The sequence below is a fragment of the Aythya fuligula genome, chromosome 3, assembly GCF_009819795.1.
Source record: "Aythya fuligula isolate bAytFul2 chromosome 3, bAytFul2.pri, whole genome shotgun sequence".
Lineage (NCBI taxonomy): Eukaryota > Metazoa > Chordata > Aves > Anseriformes > Anatidae > Aythya > Aythya fuligula.
Genome location: NC_045561.1, coordinates 70,964,173 through 70,987,563, shown reverse-complemented (window position 1 = coordinate 70,987,563; position 23,391 = coordinate 70,964,173). Strand labels below are relative to the sequence as shown.

The following is a 23,391-nucleotide window of genomic DNA, read 5'->3' as shown; positions in this document are numbered from 1 at the left end:
ATTTTTAAATTAATCTGATCAACCTTTGCATTTAAGAATCAAAGAGAAATCAAATCAAAGGAAATTCTCAGATGCCGCAGCTGCCTGATATTTCTAGTATACTAAATGTTGTTCCATTCATATTGAAAGAATACTTCATTTAGCAGTAGAATACACTGTAGAGTTAAAAGTTTTTGGATTTCTTTTTTGAATAAGAGAGCAGCAAATCAAGATCCTAAAACTTAAATTTTAAGATATTCCTCGGAAATGCATTCAGAGGGAGTGCTATTTGATTCTTTTTCAATATCATTGTGTAATATTGTTTAAAATGACTGCTACACTGTACTTATACAGTGGCTTAATTTAGTTGGCAAGCAGTTGCTCCTGATTAGAGGAAACACGTATTTTAGGAATTTGTGATGTCCTTAAAATAAAATCTATATTGTTAGAAATGTCAGAGATAACTGCTGACCACCCAGAAGTTCAAGCGATGGTAGAAGAAGCTGTAAAAAGTGCATCAGAATCTGAAGTTATATTGTCACCTGAAATATATGCTGAAACACTGGAGAGAGCTATTGCAGAGGTAAACCTACAAGTATTGCATAGCAAAGCACTTTCTTTCTAAGAGCAGCCTCTAACAGTTCATACATTATTGATACATATATTCTTAATTTTACAATTTGAAAGATCAGTCTAGTTCATATCACACAGCCTGAAAGTTTACATATGATTGATGATAGACTGAGCAAGATCATGAAAGACAAATCTATTGAAGGTTGATACAAACTGTTACAGACAAGGAGAAATATCTTGAAGAAGTACACTGTTACACTCTTAATCACTGTTAAAGAATTGTATTTGGAAGTTTATCCAAGAATCATGAACTGCTTTAAATTTATGCACTGTTTTGTAAATCTTGAACCTGGAATATAAATTGTTTATAGGCAGCCCTAAAAATTACTGACATATTCATCTCTCTTTGTTCAAAATGTTTTTATTGCATTTAGATATGTAAAGTTATAAATGTCTTAATTTTTATTAACATGAAATGATATTAGGGAAAGAGTGATAACATTTAGAAAATCATTTTGTATCGTACAGTCTTTTTAAACATATCACAAGCTGTGTTAGTCTTTTTATGTTAATGAACATAAATGTTAATGTTAATTAACCTTACGTTAATGAACATTTCATAACAGCTCACGAAGCAGAACAAAGACAGGTATCCTGGTGCTGCAGAAAAAGGAGGATGGGTAGTGGATAATTACCCTTTGTCAGAAGATCACTGGTCAGCTTTATCAGAAAAAGGACTTTTACCTGACACTGTTGTCTGTCTGCAGGATACAGAAAAAGATGGTTAGTAAATACACACTAGTGGAACTTAACCTTTTCTATTTTCTGTGTTGAAAATAGATATCTGTAGATAAAGCACACCTGCAAGAAAACCCAGCCGTTATGTTCTATTTACAAATTTTGGGAGTCTGTAGAAAGTGAACAGAGAAGGAAGTATTTAGTGGATCAACAAGGGTACTCTAAATTTCGTATAGTTTAGATTAAGGGAATTAAGAAAACTGAAAAGAGGAATGCTTTACAAAGCAGTAAATGCCTTCTATTTACAAACCTATTTACATTCTCCTCCTACTTACAATCAGTAATACTAGTAAATAACACTGGACTCCTGCAGACTTTGTCTTGCAGACTCTGTATTCCATGTCTGGCTGACCACTAGCTTCTAATGTGGCTCTTAGTCAAATTTCCCTGCCTGTGCATTGGTTTCCCTGCTTGCAAAATCAGATTATAACTTATGAACTTTCTCTGCTTAAGAGAAAAGTGGGGAGTACCTATATGCAGATGTACCTTGTTCCCCATCCTGAGGACAAAGAAATTTAAGGAACTATTTGGCTAGGTTGATACAATAGCTTAATATCAGTGAATGCAGAGGAAGGGATTTTTACTTCAGGCTTTCAAACAAGAAGGAAGGTTGGTACCAGGTATGGAAAAATGAAACAGATTCATACATTGTTAACAGTTTTGCTTGCCAAATCATGTCTTAATCGATTGATTGATTCATACCACACAGCAGGTTTCATTGTCCTGTGACAATCATATATAATCATTATTTGCTCAATCCAGTTTCTTATCAAAATGTTTTTCAGTAGTAGAAACTGCCCCTCAATAAAGGAACGTCTATTAACACTTAGTTCAAAAAAACCTCAGTAACTGATATTAAAATCAGTCAAAATCCCTCGTCCTTGAATATAAAAACAAACATTGCTTACATAGTTTATGTAGAGCAGCTTTCCTATTTAAAAAAAAAGGCTTTTCAGAAGCATGTCATCTTGATCAGATGATCAGTTAATCATCCTTACAGCTCAGCTAAGTACCCAAACTACTTGGTTATATGACTTTGTGAAATTTTTTAACTTTTAAACATCGTAACAAAAAGTAAAATGTGGCTGGAGCTTGTATACATACTTAAAGCGGGATGAAGATTTCTATGAGAAATTTCTAGATCCACTGCTTGTCAAAAAATCATATTTGTTGTTCCTGTCACTTAAGAAGAGCTCATCTTGGGTAGTCCCAGAGAGAACTTAAGGATACATTGCATTTCCATGCCTGATCTTTGCCTCCCAGAAATTTCAAGAATATTAAAATGGTCACGAACCTAGTTTCTGGAATGCTGTGCATTGTCATTTCTTCCCACCACAAAAAACACCTTAATGCATGTAGTTGGTATGTAGCAATGTGATGTTAATATGGTGTCTTGTTTACAATAATAAACACAACAATACTGTGATATATTAACATGGTGTATGTTAGTTAATACTAAATAATAGACAGCAGGAGTCAAGTTCTAGCCTTTTCTGCAGGGAAAGGACTGAGGTGGGGTAGATGCTTTCAGAACTATGTTAAATTCTGACAAGTGAAGAACAAGTTAAGAAATTAGTGAATTAACTGGATAAAGAAAAGGTTGTCTAGTCTATAATCTTTATTATAGATCAGCCACTTGAGGAATAGATAATTCTTCATGGGAACCATGTTGAAACTCATCAATAATAATTTCCCCCTTTTTTCGTTGTGGAAGGGAAGAACTTGAAGTCCATAACAGAGGTTTTCAAATGAAGACCGCTCTAGGGTCTGCAATGCACACCTTTCTGCCACTACCACTAGTTTTCAAAACTTATCTCTGGATCGCTTGTTCTGATCTGGACAATCTGTTTTATCCTCTTGGTAGCCATCTCTTCCATGCAATTACCTTCTGTTTTTATAGTCCGATAGCTGGAAGATTCTTTAAAGCCTAAACCTAAGTCTTCCCACCTAGAAGTGAGACAGATCTTCATGAAATTTAGATTTTATGCTCACAACACCAGTGTAACCTCTATTTGAACTAACACAGTCATAATCTTTATATTACATAGGAATAAAGACTTCTTTTTTAATTGCACTCCATTTGGTCCTAAGTTTAAGTAGAGTTCAAGCTTAGAAGGAAATCACCATTCCCATTTTTAATGTTTTTGAGATGATAATAAGACTGTACACTAATTTTATCCCTGCTACTGTATCAGATTTTCATATGAATGGATGTCTTTTTTTTTTTTTTTCCCTGAGTTTCACTCAGGTGGGAGAAAATGAACTAACTTACTTTAAATGATAAAATATTATTTTTACTGTCTCAGCTTGAAACCAGTCCTGTGCAAATTGAACGCAAGACATAGTATTTGTATTGCAAGGGAAATATAATGCTGGCATTGAGATTTTCATAACAGACTTTAAATTGCAGTTAAACAGGACACTTCAAGAACATTGTTCTTTTAACCAGAATCAGATCAGCTACCTACAAACCTGCTCCGTTAGCAAATTCATTTCTGGTTAATACTAGTGGTTGATATTCTCAGGTCAGCCACTTGGAAATCAGCTAATTTATTATCTGTTATTATAAATGCTTATAAGTCACTTGCTCAATTTGATCAAGTGATACTGAAATCGTTTATGAAATGTAATAATATTGATCCTTTAAGTGAGAAACAACACGTGATGGTATATAAGGAAGAAAGAATGGTTGAAATTGTAGTATCATAGATAGTATACTAATTGTGTTTCCTCTAGATGTTCTCCATAGGTTGATTCAGTAATTAAAGCTGCTTCACTATAGTTCAATGTAATTTGGATTCTGAATAATTAATTAAATTAATGCTGTTTGGCATTGCTGTTTTTCATAACACTGTGAGAAGACACAAAGTCGGGGAAGTACATATCTGGGCCACCAGACAAAGCCACTGAAAACTCACAATCTTTTTGCAAAAGAATATCCAGACAGAATTATCTAAATATCAGTTCACAAACTACATAAAAAAAAATCCCATTACTCACCCTCCATTTTTCAGAATTATATATATTAATTAAGAGAATCTATTTCAAATATGTACCATTCACACAAAATTATCATCTATTTCAAATTGACACAGGCTCGATGTTCTTAAAAGTTAAATAACGTGTGCTTGAGTTTACTTAAAAATAAATTTTATGTGAGTTGACAATAGTGACCACATGAGATTTGGGAGGAATAAGTATCGATAAGGTGAGGTGAAGGAGGCAAGTCCATAATGTCTGCTAGAAGGCTTGTTTGCAAGCGTAACTTTTTGTTTATGGCTGTTTCCTTGAACTTAGCAATTTTATTTTTTTTTATGTTATTCCTTTTTTTCCCCCTTTGGACAATTTATTTATTACTGAACTCTTTATTTGATTCCCATATTTCTGTCTCTAAATAATAATGTGGTACTAGAGTTTACATAGCATTTTGAGTCACTACTTTGTAAGCTATTCCTTGAAGTAGCCTGAACTAGCATGGTTCAACTGTTGGAAATAGATTTCAGCCACACAGCCATGTATCATAAATCTATTTGCCAAAGTAAATAAATCAGTTGAAATTCCTAGTAGGAACAGTGTATTTCTTCCTTTCTGTCAACCAGCTGTAGCAGTACAGGTATGCACAGGCTTTAAATTTTTATTTGAATGTTTTTCATTTGTTCTTTCATAGTTTTCTTTGTGCGCATCCAAACAAAATAAATGCCAGAGAAATGCATGATACATAGAAATATAAGATAAATCATTTCAGTGTTCTCTCTCCTTATAGCCTTCATCATAGCCTTCCAATATCCCAGTGTCAGTTTATTAGGTGCTTGAAGTTGAAAACAAAGCTCTAAAACATTATAATAACATTTCAGTGGTATATATGCCTTTCCTGGGCTTTAAAAAGAAGTAGGAAAATTGTTTATTATTTGTTAAATAATTTTCCTAACTCAGCTTTAGTTTTATACAGCTGCACAAAACTAATTACTGTTGTATAATTGTACTGCAGGCAGCTGTATACTACGCAGAACATACTTAGCAAATAAAGATGAAATTAATTCAAAGATATTGAGAAGACTAGAAGATGAAGCATTAGAAAAGAAAGAAGCAGCAGAAGCAGCAAGGTAAATTATACTAAATATTTAAACATATAAAGTGCTCACAAGAAAATTCTATCCTTACTTTGAGTTAAACGTTATCAGTGCATTTATCAATCAACAGAAATTTAATAAAAAAGCACATTAAGCTTTGACCTGATGGATATAAAATAACCCAGTATGTGTTAACTTCAAGGGTTATCTTATTTAGATTGATACATGTGGTGGCAGAAGATTATCTTGCTAAACGCATTTTCATTAGCCTTCTACCAGCCCAGCATTTTGAGACAATGATACAAGTATGATACAATGATACATGTATGAACCAAATTATATTTCAATTCTGAACAGTATTTTTCCACATATTTACTTCCATTTAATAATTTGCAATTTGCTATGTTCATATTTATATAAGTCTTTAAGATGAATTATCTTTTACTCACAGAAGAGAAATGCAAGAGACACTAGAAGAAGAACAGCAGTCTCAGGAAGCTGCTGAGGAGAAAGGTGAAAGTATGTATCATTCAACCTTTATTTTATCCATGTATGTGTTTCAAATGATTTAGGAATTTGGTGTTTATGCAGATTTTACAGTTTTGAATTTCTTTTTACATTCGACATTTAGAAAAATGACTTCAAATTACTGTATTTGCTTCCTTCACTGATTCAGGCCTGTATTTCTATGTGGCATTCTTAACGGATGTTGCAGAATAAAGATGTTTATTAAATCAGCCAGCACAGTTATGGTTTTCAATAAATCTGAAGGGCAGAACTCTTTATTTCCTCTCTAGTAACTTTTCTAAGTGGGTTGGTAACTGTATTGAAACTTCATACTCATGAAAAAATCTGTATCCCCCTCATAAATTAGAAATTTTTGTTAGAATTTAGCCAATGGCTAATCAGAAAATTGCAAGACTGTCTGAAGATGTGTTTTCCTCCAAGAAGCTCAGCCTGAAACAATTAAAGGGGAATGGAAATTACTTCAGGAGTGGCACTGTTAACATGTGTTAAGGATTGCTGAATACAGTAGCAACGTATATTACAAATTGATGAATCCTATATGCCATTAGAGGCAAGGCTGCTGCAGTTCTGTGTCCCCAGGTCCAGCCAGTAACAAGTCTGAGCATTTATTCCCAATTTTCCTTTCATCCTCTTCTCCCTCTATTACCTACACTTGTTCCTCTACAGTCCACTTTGATCCCTTCTTCTCCTTGCCTTTGGTCCTTTTCTGAAATGCCACCCATAATATTATGAGTCTCTCGCAGTCCCAAACTGCTTTTCCTGGCATCTCTTAATGAGTCTCATGCCCTCATAGGCAGGGAGAGCCTCCCTGGTTGACTCCTCTTCCAATGGCCCCGAGAGGAACCAAGTCAGGGTTATCTTTGTTCTGATTAAATAATCGGGATTCAAAAAAAAAAAAAAAAAAAGAAATGAGAATATAATTGTCCTGGTTTTGAGGGCAGGCTAACTGTCACAAACCAGTTGGAATTTTGCACCTCAGACAATTCTATCAGTTGGGTCAAGATTTAAAATTAATTCTGGTTAGTTTCAACATTTTTGAATCTCAGTGGTCAAAAAAATTGTAAGGTTGAACCTTCCTTTTTACCTTCTTCAATCACTGCCTACTTTCTTAGAAGATTGTTGCTGTCTGATTTAAATCTGCTGTCAGGATGAAGTACCATGCACAAGTATCTCTTTCTACATTAAGAACCAGGTTGGGGACTTCAGGGGATTTGCTTCTGCTACAGGGTATGTAGGTAGCTCAATGGCAGCCTAAATTATACCCTACAGCTTGGATCAGAAATTAAAAATTGACATACATATTCTTTTTTTTTTCTTTTTTTCCCTCACAGCTATAGGGGTTAGACTTCCATTTCTGTCTTACTTTCAGGTATAATATACTAGTTTCTGTCAAAAGATATTGTGGCCAAGCTTATGTTCTTTTTTGTCAATATACCTCATACACTCTTTCATTATCCAGTGTGGTATTTATTTTATCTATCTATAAAAGGGACTAAGACATAAAGGTAGTATAGGATACACTGAATTTAGTAACTTGTTTTTTATTTTTTATTAGGTAACGTTTTACCTTTCCTTGACAAATACTCTAGCTTTGTTCTTTCAATTAAATTTTCAATTTTCAAATAAAACAGATAGCTCTTCTCCAAAGTGAGTGGGTTCTAAAATATTAAATATAAAGTGTTCTACAGACATACTATATTCTTTCTCTCAAACTACAAAGTTCATCTTAATTTTGAATATATAACTCATTTTTATCTGAGTACATCAAAACAACGATTATTAATGACAGAAGAAATAATGTCACACACACACTTGTGCTATTAACACGTGATAAGTCCTTGTTCAGGGAAATCGTGTTTTCCTACGCCTACATTTGGTTTCAATAATCAAACACTGACTCACCAAAAACACTTCAGTCATGCTGCTCTTAGCTTGACATCTGTTTTATTTCACATGTAGTGCCATCAGCACACTGACTGCAGCTTTTTTGCCATGTGACGTCTTTACAAAAATATAAATTGATTATATGTTCACAGTGCTTTTTTTATAGCAGTTATGATAGTAAAATGAGAACTCAAAAACCAAAACAAACAAACAAAAAAACACAGAAAAACACTGCAGAGCCCCAGTCATGCTCTTTTGATGTGTCATATAAATAAGTTGCATTTCAGTAACTGCAATCTTTGTTACCTCAGTGTTGAATTAAATGGGAATTGCTTCAGGACTGAACATATTCAAATTTATAATATTATCTGTGTTTAAAAGGAAAAAAATATTCTAGTAATGAGCAATGTATTTTCATGTCTCCTAATGAAATTAAAAGTACATAGGGAAATTTTTTGGCTGAATTTATCAAAAATATTTAATTAGGTTAGGAAGCTAAGTCCAATGCTGAAAATGTCTGGAGAAGGTTTGCCAAAAAAATTTACATAGGACCTCTTGTAGTGTCTAGCTGCAAATTATAGCCCCATATCTTTTTCAGGTTTCTTATTCCGAGCTTAAATTATTTTCAAGAGTTTTTTTTTTAATTGTCTTTAAGTATTTTTTAGCAGTTTTGCATGAGTATGGATTTATTTATACCATATGACAGCTATATAACTTCATGAGAATATAGAAGAGTTATACAGCTTCAGGTAGATCTGGGTGATCATTCCAATACTCTTGAGATAAAATCTGGCATTGTCTTGGATGGAATTGATCTTGTCCACTGAAGCAAGCAGCTGTCATGGTTTAAGACTATCTTCTGTCCTTTATTTGTCAGCCCTGCTTTTCTGCCAGAGATTATCCCTTCCTTAGAGCAAATTGGACAGGAACAAATGCATGTGTATGCCTCAGTTGCTGTATCTCAGTGGGGTGTGTAACTACAATCCCATCTTCTTGTTTGTTTGTTTTTTCTACCTCTACGTGGAAGCTTTTCAGTGAAAACAGAAATTGAAGAAAGAAAGTTTATTAATCTGCAGACAGGGGAATAGCAAATTACTCGTACCACAACCTTCAAAGCAAGCTGTAGTGATATTATCTTCTCAGGAATGGTTTGTTCAGTCTTTGAGCATTATTGCATGGTCTTCAAAGCCACTTTCTGGTCTCCTTCATAAGCCAGACACAATAATTACATTCTAATGCCCATAATCACAGCTTTTTAGGCAGAAGAATTCCAGACTTTCAAGCAGAAAGGTTTTGAACAGCTTATCAGTTAAATAACAAATATCTTCAATTTTGAAAGTTTTTGGCCTTTTATTCAAAGAAGAAAAAAAGGCTAAGGGATATTGGTTTAGTACAACTATGCATCTCTTCTCAGCAAAAAGAATGAAAGCCTACGATTTGAGAAAAGCTCGTCAGCTTCTGCACATCTATAAGAAAAATCTTCTCTGTTTGCTTTGTTTAAAGTCTGTATGTCTTTCTTGTTCCCATACAGCACCAATCTTGTAAATGAAATCTCTGAAGTACTCAGGCACACTGTGAAAATCAGACATGCTCAGCTTCTCTGCCACAGCTATTTCCAATACCTTAAGGACTGTCTGTGATTTTGTTATGTATGCATGTGAGGGTTTGCACAATGGCAGCCTTCACAAATTATCTTCCATTTTGCACATATTTTTCTGCATGTCATTCTCCTCTTTGTGCATATTACGAACTCTTGATTTCTTTAATACAGAGCATCAAAACTCATTTTGTTGGACTGCATTCCTGTGAATATCAAAAGGAAATAAAGAATTAGACTAAGTGAAGAATTTTCTTGCTTTGACACATGCTAAAGGCTGTGGGGTTTTGTCTGCTAACTATATAAGAAGATGCTTGTTTATGAGAAATTTAAATCTTCCTGATACTGCATAAATCAGAAATTCAATTTGCCAAAAAAGAGATATATGTAAAAATAAATGCCATAACTTCAGATTTTAAAATACATCCTTGTATAATATGATTTCAGTTTTGGGTAGTCATAATATGTTTAGATATATTAATGGTGTTTTACTACTAAGGGCATAAGCAGAACAAGGCTTGTAGAAAAATGTGACCAACTCATTATTGACCAACTCATACAGTCAGAAAAATTATACCAGCCTTCAGGTACATAAACACTTCTTCAAGTCAGAAGCACTGCCATCCAACAGGAGCTGATCTGTAGAACACTGAGTGTGTTCTTTTGCAAGGTCATGTTTTTGAGCATAGTTTGAGCACAGATCACGTAGCTTATAATGAATTCAAAATATTCTTACATGAAAGCACTGAACTAAGTACTATTCTTCTCCGCTTCACAGTATTGTAGCATCTGATAGATATCTATGTGCCTTTCTGCGCAGATCAAATAGCTGATTGTAGGCTGTTTTGTTCAGTATGTAATACCTAAGCATCAAAGGAACAAACACCTTTTTTGCTGGTGATTAAATGTAAGTTTTGCAGCGTGATCCAAAAATATCTTTATTTCTCTAGTGCCTCAATCAACCATCAATGGGTATGCTAAAGTCACCAACGAACATAAATTAATAAAGTTACTTCTGTGCCTACAGAATTTGAGGACAATGATGAGCAGCTTCCACCTGAAACTGAACAAGTGTCTCAGGAACAGTCCGGTGATTCTGCTGGTCATAATGAAGAATCTAATCATACAGGTTGGCCTTGTAGCATATATAATCTCTCTTTCTTACTTGTTTGTATCCTTTTCTGCAAGTTTTTACTAAATGAGCTGTAAATAAGAAAATTTACAATAAGAAAAAAGAAATTTATAATGGAATAGTCAAGTTCAAGTTATTTTAACATTTATAAATGCAATTAAAGGCATGTAGTGAATTCCTGTTAAAAATAATTCCAGTCAGCATGGGTTTATGAAAGGCAGGTCCTGCTTGACGAACCTGATCTCCTTCTATGACAAAGTGACGCGCTGGGTGGATGAGGGAAAGGCTGTGGATGTGGTCTACCTTGACTTCAGCAAGGCTTTCGACACCGTTTCCCACAGCATTCTCCTCAAGAAACTGGCTGCTCTTGACTTGGACTGGCGCACGCTTTGTTGGGTTAGAAACTGGCTGGATAGCCGGGCCCAAAGAGTCGTGGTAAATGGAGTCAAGTCCAGTTGGAGGCCAGTCACTAGTAGCGTTCCCCGGGGCTCGGTGCTGGGGCCAGTCCTCTTTAATACCTTCATCGATGATCTGGATGAGGGCATTGAGTGCACCCTCAGTAAGTTTGCAGATGACACCAAGCTATGCGCGTGTGTCGATCTGCTTGAAGGTAGGAAGGCTCTGTAGGAGGATCTGGATAGGCTGCACCGATGGGCTGAGGTCAACTGCATGAAGTTCAACAAGGCCAAGTGCCGGGTCCTGCACATGGGGCGCAATAACCCCAGGCAGAGCTATAGGCTGGGAGATGAGTGGTTGGGGAGCTGCCAGGCAGAGAAGGACCTGGGAGTGATGGTGGATAGTCATCTGAATATGAGCCAGCAGTGTGCTCAGGTGGCCAAGAAGGCCAACGGCATCCTGGCTTGTATCAGAAACAGCGTGACCAGCAGGGCTAGGGAGGTGATTGTCCCCCTGTACTCGGCTCTGGTGAGGCCGCACCTCGAGTACTGTGTTCAGTTTTGGGCCCCTCGCTACAAGAAGGACATGGAGGTGCTTGAGCGGGTGCAGAGAAGGGCGACGAAGCTGGTGAGGGGCCTGGAGAACAAGTCCTATGAGGAGCAGCTGAGGGAGCTGGGCTTGTTCAGCCTGGAGAAGAGGAGGCTCAGGGGCGACCTTATCGCTCTCTATAGGTACCTTAAAGGAGACTGTAGCGAGGTGGGGGTTGGTCTGTTCTCCCACGTGCCTGGTGACAGGACGAGGGGGAATGGGCTAAAGTTGCGCCAGGGGAGTTTTAGGTTAGATGTTAGGAAGAACTTCTTTACCGAAAGGGTTGTTGGACACTGGAACAGGCTGCCCAGGGAAGTGGTGGAGTCACCATCCCTGGAAGTCTTTAAAAGGCATTTAGATGTAGAGCTTAGGGATATGGTTTAGTGGGGATTGTTAGCGTTAGGTAGAGGTTGGACTCGATGATCTTGAGGTCTCTTCCAACCTAGAAATTCTGTGATTCTGTGATAATGTTCCAGGTACTATGCATTTTGAAAAACAACAAAACCCCACTACTTCCACTGCTGTGTCCAGTCTAAATACCAAATTAATACATGTGTACAGGGATCTATAGAAATAACAAGTGAAGTGAGGCTTTCTGAAATTCCAGGTTAACTTGACCTGTCTTCAGAAACCAATTAGTGCTCTTTACAGGATGAAGTGGTAAGTGAGGGAAATCAGAAGGAACAACAAAAAAAAAAAGTCAGAAAGTCACTATCATGAATTGTGATCAAAGGAAAAAGAAAAAAAAAAAAAAAGGAGAGAGAGAGAGAAGGGAGCATGAGGGAATTTAAAATATATATATCAGGAAACAAACTCAGGTATTCACAAATAGCTGCATGTGATCTTAACAAATCCCAGTTCTACAGACCACTTTCAAATTAATATAAATATCCACATTAATCTGAAATTACTAATCCATTCTCTGCAGCAAGGAATCTTGGAAAAAAATAGAAATGGATGAATTTGAACTTTGGATGTAAATAATGGGAATATGTCCCGTATTCTTGCTAATGATCCATTGTCCTGTTTCATGTTTTCCCATGGAGTTGTATTTTCTTCTTTTTGGTAGAAGGCACAATTCTACAGTATGTGGCATGCCATAGAGCCATTACCTAATGAAAATAAATAAGAAATAATATCATAGCTTTCTCTCAAAAAAATATTTTGAAGGCAACTCGTCTTTAATGAGGATGGTCCTTTATAGTATTTAAAATTAACATTTTAGATTTTAATTATTAAAAGATTTAGAATATATTGAAGTCCAAGAGACAAATAAATCCAACATAAAACATTTAATGTTTTAGCAAGATGTTAAATATGCATTTTTATGCTTTTTGCGCAACCTCAATTCTTATGCAGTGGAAAGAATCAACTTAATCTGTAGACTAAACAGTTTTTTTACCAAACACCATAATTCAGCACATACAATATAAGGTTGCCTACTAAGTGCATTTCACAGTAATTAGCTAAAAATTATTTGGCAGCATATATTTATAAGTCATAAAAAGTCTTTATTAAACAAACTACAGGATATGTTTCAAAAAGACAAATGAAAACATGTTCATAATGAAATATGTATCAGTTTCAAGGAATGAAAGTGTCGCTGTTATCCCACATTTTGCCTGTCTGTTTATTTTGATGGTTAAACCCTTAACGAAGAAGCCATGTTAGCTTCTGTTCTCTCTGTCTCAGCTTTGGTAGGGTTTGAGAGGAGGGAAGGACTTTTTCATCTTTTTTGTTGTTGAATATGGACTGAGGGCAGAACAAGTCATATCTAATACCAGCAGAACACTGTAAAAATACATTAAAGCCTCTCCTTCCCCAGTAACTCACTTGGAGAATGTGGGGGCAGAAAGCCTTAGAGGATTGTTTGTCTCTATGGTAACTACGCTCAGTAAAAGCAAAAATGACACAGAGCAAAAGAATATGAGAGACTGTGGTATAGACATGCCACGTGAAAGCTCCAGATTTAAGGGTGTGGGGGATTGTCTCCTATCACCTCAGTTATAAAGAAAAGAAACCGATTAAAAACAGCATGGTTAGATTGACTGACACCTACTCTGCAGGAAATGTGTTTGGATTTTTAGATCCAGTTATTTTTAAGTCATTACTGTCTTTTCAAGATATTTTTCTTGATTATGTTTCTTTCTTCAAAAATCTTTTCACACAGTGAATCACCTCTGTAAGCACAATGTTTTAACTCATATATAATAGCAAAGGTGCAGTTGCCTTACTAAACTATTCTCCAGTATTCTGGGTCCCCAAGACCGAGTTTGAGAAAAGCCGAATGTCAGGGAGGCAATGTTTTTTATCATAACAATGTTGAAATACCAGAGCCAATACAAAATAATATTTGGGTTGTAAGGTTTTGGGGTTGTCCCTTTTCCCTAGGAATGTAATTTTTTTTTTTTTTTTCTCTTTTGTTACTTCTCCCCTCTTTTACACATTTCTTCAATTTGCCACATAATCTATTAAAAACTCCCTAAGTATGCAACAATTGCTGTTGAATAAGATTCCTTAAGCAAGAAAACTCTCTGGTAGAGGTAATATGACTGAATTATGTATCTAGAGTAGAGAATCAGACCTGGAACATCAAAGTTGCTTATCATCATTTGATAAATGTAGCCTATCAGAAAAGGTACAGCATGAATTGTGAGTGTTCCTGAGATTAAGGTTCATGTGGGAAGACCTCTATAGAGTGGATTTGTTACCGTATTCAATATGCTGTCTCAGATGATGCCACAGATTCATTTAAATCCATTATTCTGCCTGTGTATTTTCAAAATTTCATGACCTACTCAGAATTGAGAAGTTTTTAAAGGGCAGGACTCTGAAAGATGCTCTGTCAAATGCTAGATCTAGACAATACACATTACCATCTTCCATACATTACTGCTTTGAATAGGTCTGCGGTTCACAAGGCAGCACATGTGATTTCTACAGTGTGAATGTGCCAGGGATAATGTGCAAAAAGCAGTTAGTGTAACTTAGTTATTACTGTATCCTTTGCTTATTTTCTTGATATCTGTGTTCCTAATGGAATCATCATTACATAATGCATTACTGCTGCCCAGATTTATACGGGTTTTACTTGGCTAGATGTCTGTCTCATTTGGAATACATCACTGTAGACTGAAACATAATTAACTGTGGCATTTATACAACATATTTTAATGTACATAAAAGGGAAGGTAGTTTCATGTTCCTATTTAGAATCACAGGAGACAGCAGTGCCATTGCTGAGGATAACTGATGCGATGAGATGAATGTTTAGCTTAGTAAAAAGAAAATGTTTATAAACATTTTCAAGAAAATAATTAATTTCTAATTCAAGATCAAATTACATAAATTCTGCATAGTGTTTCTGCTTAATGATATGCCCATTTGTGCTTTTGGACTAAAAATTACTCAAATGCAGGGAAGGTTAGCCACTGAGGTGTCAGTCTAACAATTATGTGCTGTTCAAAGCTGTAAAAAGAGGAGAGGAAATGCATTAATTATTCTTTGCTATAAAGGATCACAAAAATACTCGTCAAAATGCTTCTTTGTTAACCTATTGTTATTGAAAAGTGGCTCAAATAAAATAAAGTTTTGCCGTTCACCTTAGGGACAGCGTGTCAGGAACTGAGAGCAGTGTACAAAACGGCCACCAGGGCAGAGGACCAGAGGCACCAGAGCAACCCTAGCCACAGGTCACCAGGTGCCTCCTCAGGGACAGGCTGATGCTGGGCCAGGACATGGGCCCACGAGTGGGCCTGGCTTGACAGAGGCTGGGGCCAGGCAGGGCAGAGCTGTGGGGAGCTGGAGCCTGGCTTTGCTGCAGCTTCAGTGGGGCAAGAGCTGATGGTCTCAGGGTGATGTGGGACCCTGGGCCTGGGCAGGGTTGGGGTGCTCCAGGGGGTGGGGAGCAGGAGATGGTCAGTGCTGGCAGGGCCCTTAGGTCCTGCATGCAAATTGCCATAGATGGCCAGATATATTTAATATCTGTTTATCATATATATAATAGAGGTATATGGGGATATTGAGTGAATAATAGCTTCAGCCCTGTAAATGAAAGAAGAAGAAAATTCTTAAAACACGGAAGTATCTAGGAATTTACTCTAATTCTAAAGGACTACACCTTAAGACCTAGACTTGTAAGGAGATGTAGGCATTGCAGTTCCCAGAACTTTAAAATGCCTGCCTTCATATATGGCATTTAGGGTTAGAGAAATAGGCATGAGTAGCAAACTAGGAAGGGGCTGACCTTACTAAGCTATGAAGGAATGTCAGAAAGAGGAACATATCTGAAAGCTTGCATCTTTTTAAATTTGGCTGATGACAAAAGAATGGGAGTCTCTACCTGTATTTCTTCAGCAATTAACTCACTGGAGGCAGAGCACAGACTTGATGACTTCTAGAAGACAGCACTGATACTTCCTTTGATACAATAGCTTCATAGGTAGCTTAGCCAGGCAAGTCAGAAAAAATTAGTTAGATGTGTTCCCTGGCTGCCAGGTGTTCATAGCCCCTTATCCCAGCTGCTATTAACACGCCTGGATGTTGCTTTAGTAGGTAGCATGTTAGAGAAAAGTTAGGCAGCATCTCCACACTTGCTGTTATGTTCAGTCCTATTTCCTGCCATATATTTCTGATATCTAATCACCAAAATCCACCTACATCATACTTGGTAATAAAATTTTTTGAGCAGGCTCTATTTTGGAAAATATAATGTGGCATTTGTGTATTTCTTCAGCAATTCACAATAGAAAAATAAGCATTCAGTTTGGGGAGGAAATAAATTAATTTTCTTAAAGAAGAAAACAATAACAGGGCAGTCTCACTCTTCATGAACCAGAAACACATTTTTTTGAGTTTTCAGGTTAGGGCAAACAAAAAATGTAAGTTACATTGCTGTAATTTCACATAGTGACTATTGGCCTGCTTTATGTCAGGGGGTAACTATAAAAATCCATCAACCAAGCAAAAAACAAAAACCACTTTTTCACTGTATTCCCTGCATTTTTAAGAAAATGGTCAAAGCTTTTAACATACAGAGCATTAAATATGTCTTTCTGGTTTAGTAATACCTTTTTTTTTTTTTTTTTTTTTTTTTTTTTTGGCTAACCCTGATGTTGCTTGTGTCAAAGTCTGTTCCTGCTCTCAAAACAGGACAGAAACACAAGGAGGAGGGGAAAATTATGGCAAAGTAGAAAACCACTCTGTCCCCTGTTCAAGCTCTTCCATGCAGCTTCATTTCTGGCAAGAGACAAACACAGCATACAGCAAGGTTATAGTAATATCAGGCCATTACAGTCATTGCTCTCAACTTCTTTTCTGTCTGTGAGCTAAAGAGAGTGATGTCAGCCTTGTTAAACAGAATACAAAAGAAAAATGACAGGAGAAGGAAGAAAATCAGGGCTGAAAATGCTAGGAGGGCAAGGAAGGTGAACAGTAGCAACAACACGCTGCAGCTGCTGGAGGCTGTGGTATCGTACAGACAGGGAAGTGATGATGCTATCTAGGCACCTCTGTACCTTCTAGCTGAGACAGAATTTCATACCAGGACTTTCAGGACCTAACAAGGTCTACATGGATATGAAATGCAGCCCTACAAACTGATGAGTTTCTCCTTCTCTGTCGCTGTGTTCTCCTACTGTCAATAAGTTTTTAATTACTTCTGGCTTTTTCGGCAAACGGATGGTGTTGGAAGCAGCTCTCTCTTTATTATTTTGCTCACTGTGACAGATTTGGTATAGCACCATACATGAAGTTTCTGTCATGTTTGTCATGCATAGTACCTTGAATTTCTTATTTAAATCAATGCATTTTTTCAATTTCTAACTTTTGTTTACTTTTAATGAGAAAGCATTATGAGACAGGCTTGGACAATCTTAAACAATTGCAATTCTGGACAAGTTATTTAAGAGATTGTCTTTCTTTTCCTTTACTCATTAAACTGTGTTATTGTATGCAGACATGGCTTCATTAAAATTAATTTTTTTGTGAGTTCCTCAGTTTAAGTTTCCACAGAGGGAAGCCTAGCTATATAGTTTTCATTTAATTTTATTTATTTATTCATTCTGTATTATTATTATTAGTAGTAGTAGTAGTAGTAATAATAAGAATATATTAACCATAGTAATAATTAGCAATTATATAATAATAATAATAGAATAATTATGATTATTATAGAATAATGATATTATTATTATTATTGATACTATTATTATATAATAATATTTAGTAATAATGATATATTAACTATAATAAGTATTAATAATAATAATAATAATAATATAGTACTCCTTGTCCCAGAGTATATTGTCTGGGCACATAATATCTACATTCACAGTCTTTTTCCTTGTATACCTATGGGTGACTTCTGGCCTCCAGAGAAAGGGGTTACACTTTTGCATCTCATTATTGGCACTTCTTAAAATTACTCCGTAGGTACATACATCTGTAATGTTTCATAGCACCAGTATTTGGGTTCAGAAGGCCATTGGTTTATGTATAAGTCATTTCTTAAAATGCTTTTGTCTGCAGAATTAAGAGTATTCTTAAGATCCTTGTAAGTGCTTAGCTGAGAAAGTGCAGAGGGAACAACAGCACACTAAGTCATACTCCGAGAACACGGTAAAACTAGGCTGCTGCTACTTGCTGGGTTTTGCCAGTAGTGACAGAAGCTTGCTCTGTTTCTGAGAATCCTGTAAATCACACAGTGACTTTCAAATATGATGCAACTACTTTATTTGGGGGGGGACCTTCAGCCCTCAATACATGCATACTCTCCCCATATTCAGTAGCATAAATAGGGGAGTTAACTGTTTCTTCTGGGACAGTGTGTTAGCACAGTAATTTTATCACACTGATCCATTTTGTTGGGGAAAAAAAGAAATGTATCAACAGATAACTAAATGAGAATTAGTAGAATTTAAAAGCAACTTATAAAATTGAAGAAGTACAAATAGATGTTCCAAGCATTATTTTGTTTTCTGTTTTTACAGTTATTGACAATAACATAACGAGGAGAAAAAGACTTTTTATTTGAAATTGCAAGAGGTTCCATTATGATATTCATGATATTGTGATATTTTGAGTTCATATGTAGTGCATAATTTATGCCATTATCTGTTAAACTTTATTTTTTCTTTACACATGCATGACCAAATTGTCTCTGAATATGTAGCAGATCACCTCTGAGTTAATATCTGTACATTAATAGCAATACACAGTTGAAAAAATGGATTCATAACTTCCAAGTGTCCTGGTTTAGTGATTAAATCACCAAAACAAGGCTTGAAAGTCAGAAATAAATTCCCTCTTAATTCTGTCGCAGATTTGGTTGTGACATTGAAAGTATTCCAGTTCTCTAAACAAAGAGATCTAAATATCAAGCTATTTAACACCCATTTTCTGTTTCATGCTACAGCAAAAGACGTGTATCTGCAGAGATTAAACCTTAGGTATTCAGGAATCAAGACAATTCCAGTACAGATCATTTTTTAAAAGGTGGATCATAATGTACTGTACCTGTCTTGCCTTGTTTTTTAGTTATGGTTAAAAGGTTCATTTGTAATTTGTTTAATAACTCTTATATTGTATATTTAGGATTTATCAATTTAGACTTTCAGTCTTTGATAGCACCCTCATATCCTTGATATTTACACTGAAGTGAACTTCTCTGTTTAGTCTCTTTTTTTTTCCCTTCTCTAAATCTTCTATTTTCTCAGCAATGTTGGCATGTTGATCTTTATATATTTATGTACCTCTATTTAAGGAAATGAAAGTTTAATTTATTAACATGTATATGTTGAGATCTTGTGCAGGAGAGGAAAAACACCTAGTAATGTGCATTATACTTTTATTCACATAAACAGAACATACTCCACTTGAAGAAGAACAGACACCTAGCATGCAACCTGAGCAATCCATTACGTCTTTAGTAACTGAACCTGAACCAGGTTAGAACATTAAGTTTCTTTGCAGTGTGTGGTAGTTTTCTTATTCTTTATTTCTTCCTATATTGACAAGTTCTATGTGAGGTATGACCATATGGATTGTCTGTCAAAAACCGTTCATCATTAAATCATTATTTTAAATTATTATATATACTGTATTTTGCTATGCATAAAAAGCCATTATATATATGTGTGCTAATTTAAATAACCATATGCAACTTTAATTAAGTAATCGAAACTTGTCTGCATTCCTGGAGATGCATCAGTATATAGTACTTCAACATAATGAAGCTGGCATTTTCAAAGTATCTTCTTAAACCAGTAATATAATAATTTATAATTAGAAGAGAAAAATTAAAGCATTAGGGAGAAATTATACCACCATATCTGAGGAAAATAAAAATTATCTTAAAACATAATGATACTTACTTAATGCAAAACATTTTAGAGGAACATTGCCTTCTATATATGATTTGATTTTCAGAAATTGTGCTACCTGCACTTGAAGAGGATGATTTTCTAGATATACCAGAAATGGAAATAATTAAAACGAAGATTAACCTTTTCATGAATGACTGGCAAACAGTAGAGTCAGAAATTAAGCAATCATCTCAAGTTCAGGTTGTTGTTTTAGAGATTGCTGAGCAAACTCCAGAAAGTCTGCTTAATCAGATTGTTCTGGTTATGGAGGGTAAGTAATATTGATTATGTGATTTACATTTACCTTACCAAGAGGGATTTTGGAGAGCTTGTATGATGAATGGGGGAGAGGTTAAACTCGGTTCTATCTTACGCACATGTAAGTAAGCTGAAAAGCCCGCTAACAGCTTTCCAGACCTTGGAAGAGTGGGGAATATATATATATTTGAAATACATATACAGGTATACAAATATATACAAAATAGTTCCCTAAACACTCTGATGTTGTATTTCCCTAGTCACTTTCTCTATGTTTTTGTGCCAGGATACCTGTATGAGAAATGAACAGATAATAAAGGTTCACTAACGTACAATATTCATTTATGTCAATGAGACTTTCAGTGTGTGAAATAATCTACACACCTGCATCAACTGTGTTTCAAGGCTGAATTTTTGCACTGTTAATATTTTTATGGCAAATACACTTTCTTCACTCAAAAGCTAAAATCTCTAACAATTTTGAGTACTGGATAAATAATATTAGTAATACATTTTTCCTATAGTTACTCCAGTGCAAGTTAAACAAAGTATCTATTATGCTAGCTTTATAATCAAATAAAATTTGACTGATGATTTTTGCCAATAAACAATATGAAAGAAACTGTTGCACATACTAATGTCACTATCTGCATGTGTTTGTATAATACTTTCATGCTAGGAGATCCCATTGACATCACTAATTTACTTCATTTAAAAAAAAAAAAAAAAGTAGCAATTTAATTTTTGGAAGAATCAATACCTTAATATATATTTATTTCATCTGTTTGAGAAGAACATTTTATTCTTTGAGTAGGAGAAATGGAATATACAGTTGGCATGATTTGCTTCCATATATGTGCTTACTTTTGTGGACAAAGAGAATTTATTTTAACATACCCAAATGAAAAATATTGAAACAGAAGTGAATTGACCTTTTCAGAACCTTTTAAATATCGTGGTTGGGAGTTATCTGCTGAAGACTTAGATGAGGAAGCAGAAGATCTGGTTGCTGAAGTGGAAGCTGAAGAAGAAAATGAAGTTGCAGAAGAAGAAAATGAAGATGAAGAAGTAAGCATGCTGTTTTTGTCCATTTATCATCTGATTTTAGTTTATTTTCAGTTTGAGCAGTATCCCATAGAAATCAGTTTTTGCACCTGTTTTTGTGTGATCCAGTTTCAGCTGTCTTAAAGAATAAATGTAAGCACACGCTTCCAGAACAGTTTCATTGTATTCCCATGTTCTGGCTGATAGTAGTTTTATTCCAGCAGGAAGCATAAATACCCCATGCTAATAGAATCAGTGTAGCTAGTTGTTTTTGTTTGTTTGATTGTTTTTAATGGTATAGAGGGGTTTTATAAAAAGAAGGAAATGAGAACTTTAATTTCTGTCAATCAACAATGATTTTGTGATCTATCATGCAAGTATCAAAAGATGCAATTTAAAAGTCCTAATGTACAATCCTCTGTATCATCTCAGCTATTTATAATATTTCAATTAAATTAGAGGTCTGGCTTCAGCTTTCTTTAATTTTCATCCTATATTCAGATATATCATTTCCCAAATTTAACAGTACAAAGTATCTATATACTGTACTGGAACAGTATTAAATAGATTTTTTTTGGAATGTCATTTTATTGGATAAATAGATTTCGTACTACCAGCTCTCACTGATTTTTCCAAAGAGGTATACTTGCATTTTAACATTTAGAAGCAACAGAAAGTGAGTTGCAGGAACACTGCACGAAAAGATATTATCATAGATACTTCTTTACATATTTTCATAGACTTACACTCAGCTTATAAAGTGTTTTGAGAACACCATTCTCATTCAATGGTCAGATGACACATTTGATATAACTTGTTCTAATCTACTTGATCTGCTTAATCTGAGTGAACTACTTAAACAAATTTTGAAAAAATTCGTAATCTTTTCAGGATGAAGAAAAAGCTAAGGAAAAGAAAAGGCACATGGGAGATACAAAACACTTTTGTCCAGTCAGTCTGAAAGAGAATTATGTCCTTTATCCAGGACTCTCTGAACTTGCAGCTAAATATCAAGAAAAGATTTATTATTTTTCAAATCCTGAATACAGAGAGAAATTTTTGAAGAACCCTGAGGAGTATGTGGCTCACAATGAACCAATACAAGTAAGAATCTTTAACAATATTTGAAGCATATAATAACAAATTATAATCACTATTTTCCATTTCCATTTATAATTGTTTATCATTACTGATTTTTTTCTAATTAATTATTTGTATATCATGCAAGTCCCTGAAACAAATAAAACATGTTGCTTCCTTCGTAACTTTATGGTGTACATTTGAATTAACACATTGTATTGATGATGCAGGTAAAGCAGAAAAGAGAAGATTTTAAGGGCATACAATAATCACCTGATGTAAATAACAAATTACAAATATTATTTTTCTAAGTCTTCTTTTTTTTTTATTGGAAGAAGGGTAAAACAAGTGCATATTTACCAGAATTATCTAATGGGTTTTCATTTTTACTTAGTGTCATTATCTGCTGTATATTTGTTTATATTTCTAGAGAGTGGGTTATCTGTTTGGAATGGTAGCAGAAGACCTGGAAAAATTAAAATGCAATATCTGTCTGGTTTTTAGGCAATTTTTATGATATTTCAGAACTGAAAAACAGTAGGAGGTGCACTGTGGAGTCTAAATTATTTTAAAATATTCCATTTTTTTTTCTATAGGCTCCTCCCTTAAGGGTGTGCTTACTGGGGACTCATGGAGCAGGTAAAACCACTTGTGCACGATGGCTAGCAGACAAATTTGGTATTTTCCATATTCAGTTTGAAGAATATCTACAGGAACTGCTCTTACCCAAAATTAAAGAGAAAATTGGGCCTGATTTTGATGAAGAACCTGAAGAAGATGACGATAAAATGCTAATTCTGTCACAGGGACAGGAGGATTTCTCTCAGACCATGACTGAAACTGAAAATGAAGAAAACAAACAGGTAACAATCTGAACTTTTTTGTGTCTGTACACTACATAATCATTTTCAGACCAAACTAGCAATTACCTATAAAATTTTTGCTAGGTAAAAAGTGCTCATGTTACATTATTTACTTGATAAAATTAGGGAATAACAGTTCTTTCCAATAAAATAATACACATATTGACTGTGTTTTCTTATGAATGCCACAAAGATTCTCCCAAACATTTATAAGAATTATGTATGTTTTTTGTTGTTG

The 23,391-nt window shown here is 35.0% G+C and overlaps 1 protein-coding gene across 1 annotated transcript in view; it reads left to right on the top strand.

Annotated features, from left to right (window-relative positions):
* Positions 1-23,391, top strand: part of AK9 (adenylate kinase 9) — a 66,803-nt gene that overhangs the window by 19,926 nt on the left and 23,486 nt on the right. The window contains exons 14-23 of the mRNA XM_032184460.1: positions 429-562; positions 1,179-1,335; positions 5,339-5,453; positions 5,872-5,933; positions 10,457-10,558; positions 19,408-19,491; positions 19,973-20,179; positions 21,107-21,234; positions 22,102-22,314; positions 22,887-23,153. Of these exons, the coding sequence (XP_032040351.1) occupies positions 429-562; positions 1,179-1,335; positions 5,339-5,453; positions 5,872-5,933; positions 10,457-10,558; positions 19,408-19,491; positions 19,973-20,179; positions 21,107-21,234; positions 22,102-22,314; positions 22,887-23,153 (1,469 nt within the window). The remainder of the gene's footprint in view (positions 1-428; positions 563-1,178; positions 1,336-5,338; positions 5,454-5,871; positions 5,934-10,456; positions 10,559-19,407; positions 19,492-19,972; positions 20,180-21,106; positions 21,235-22,101; positions 22,315-22,886; positions 23,154-23,391) is intronic.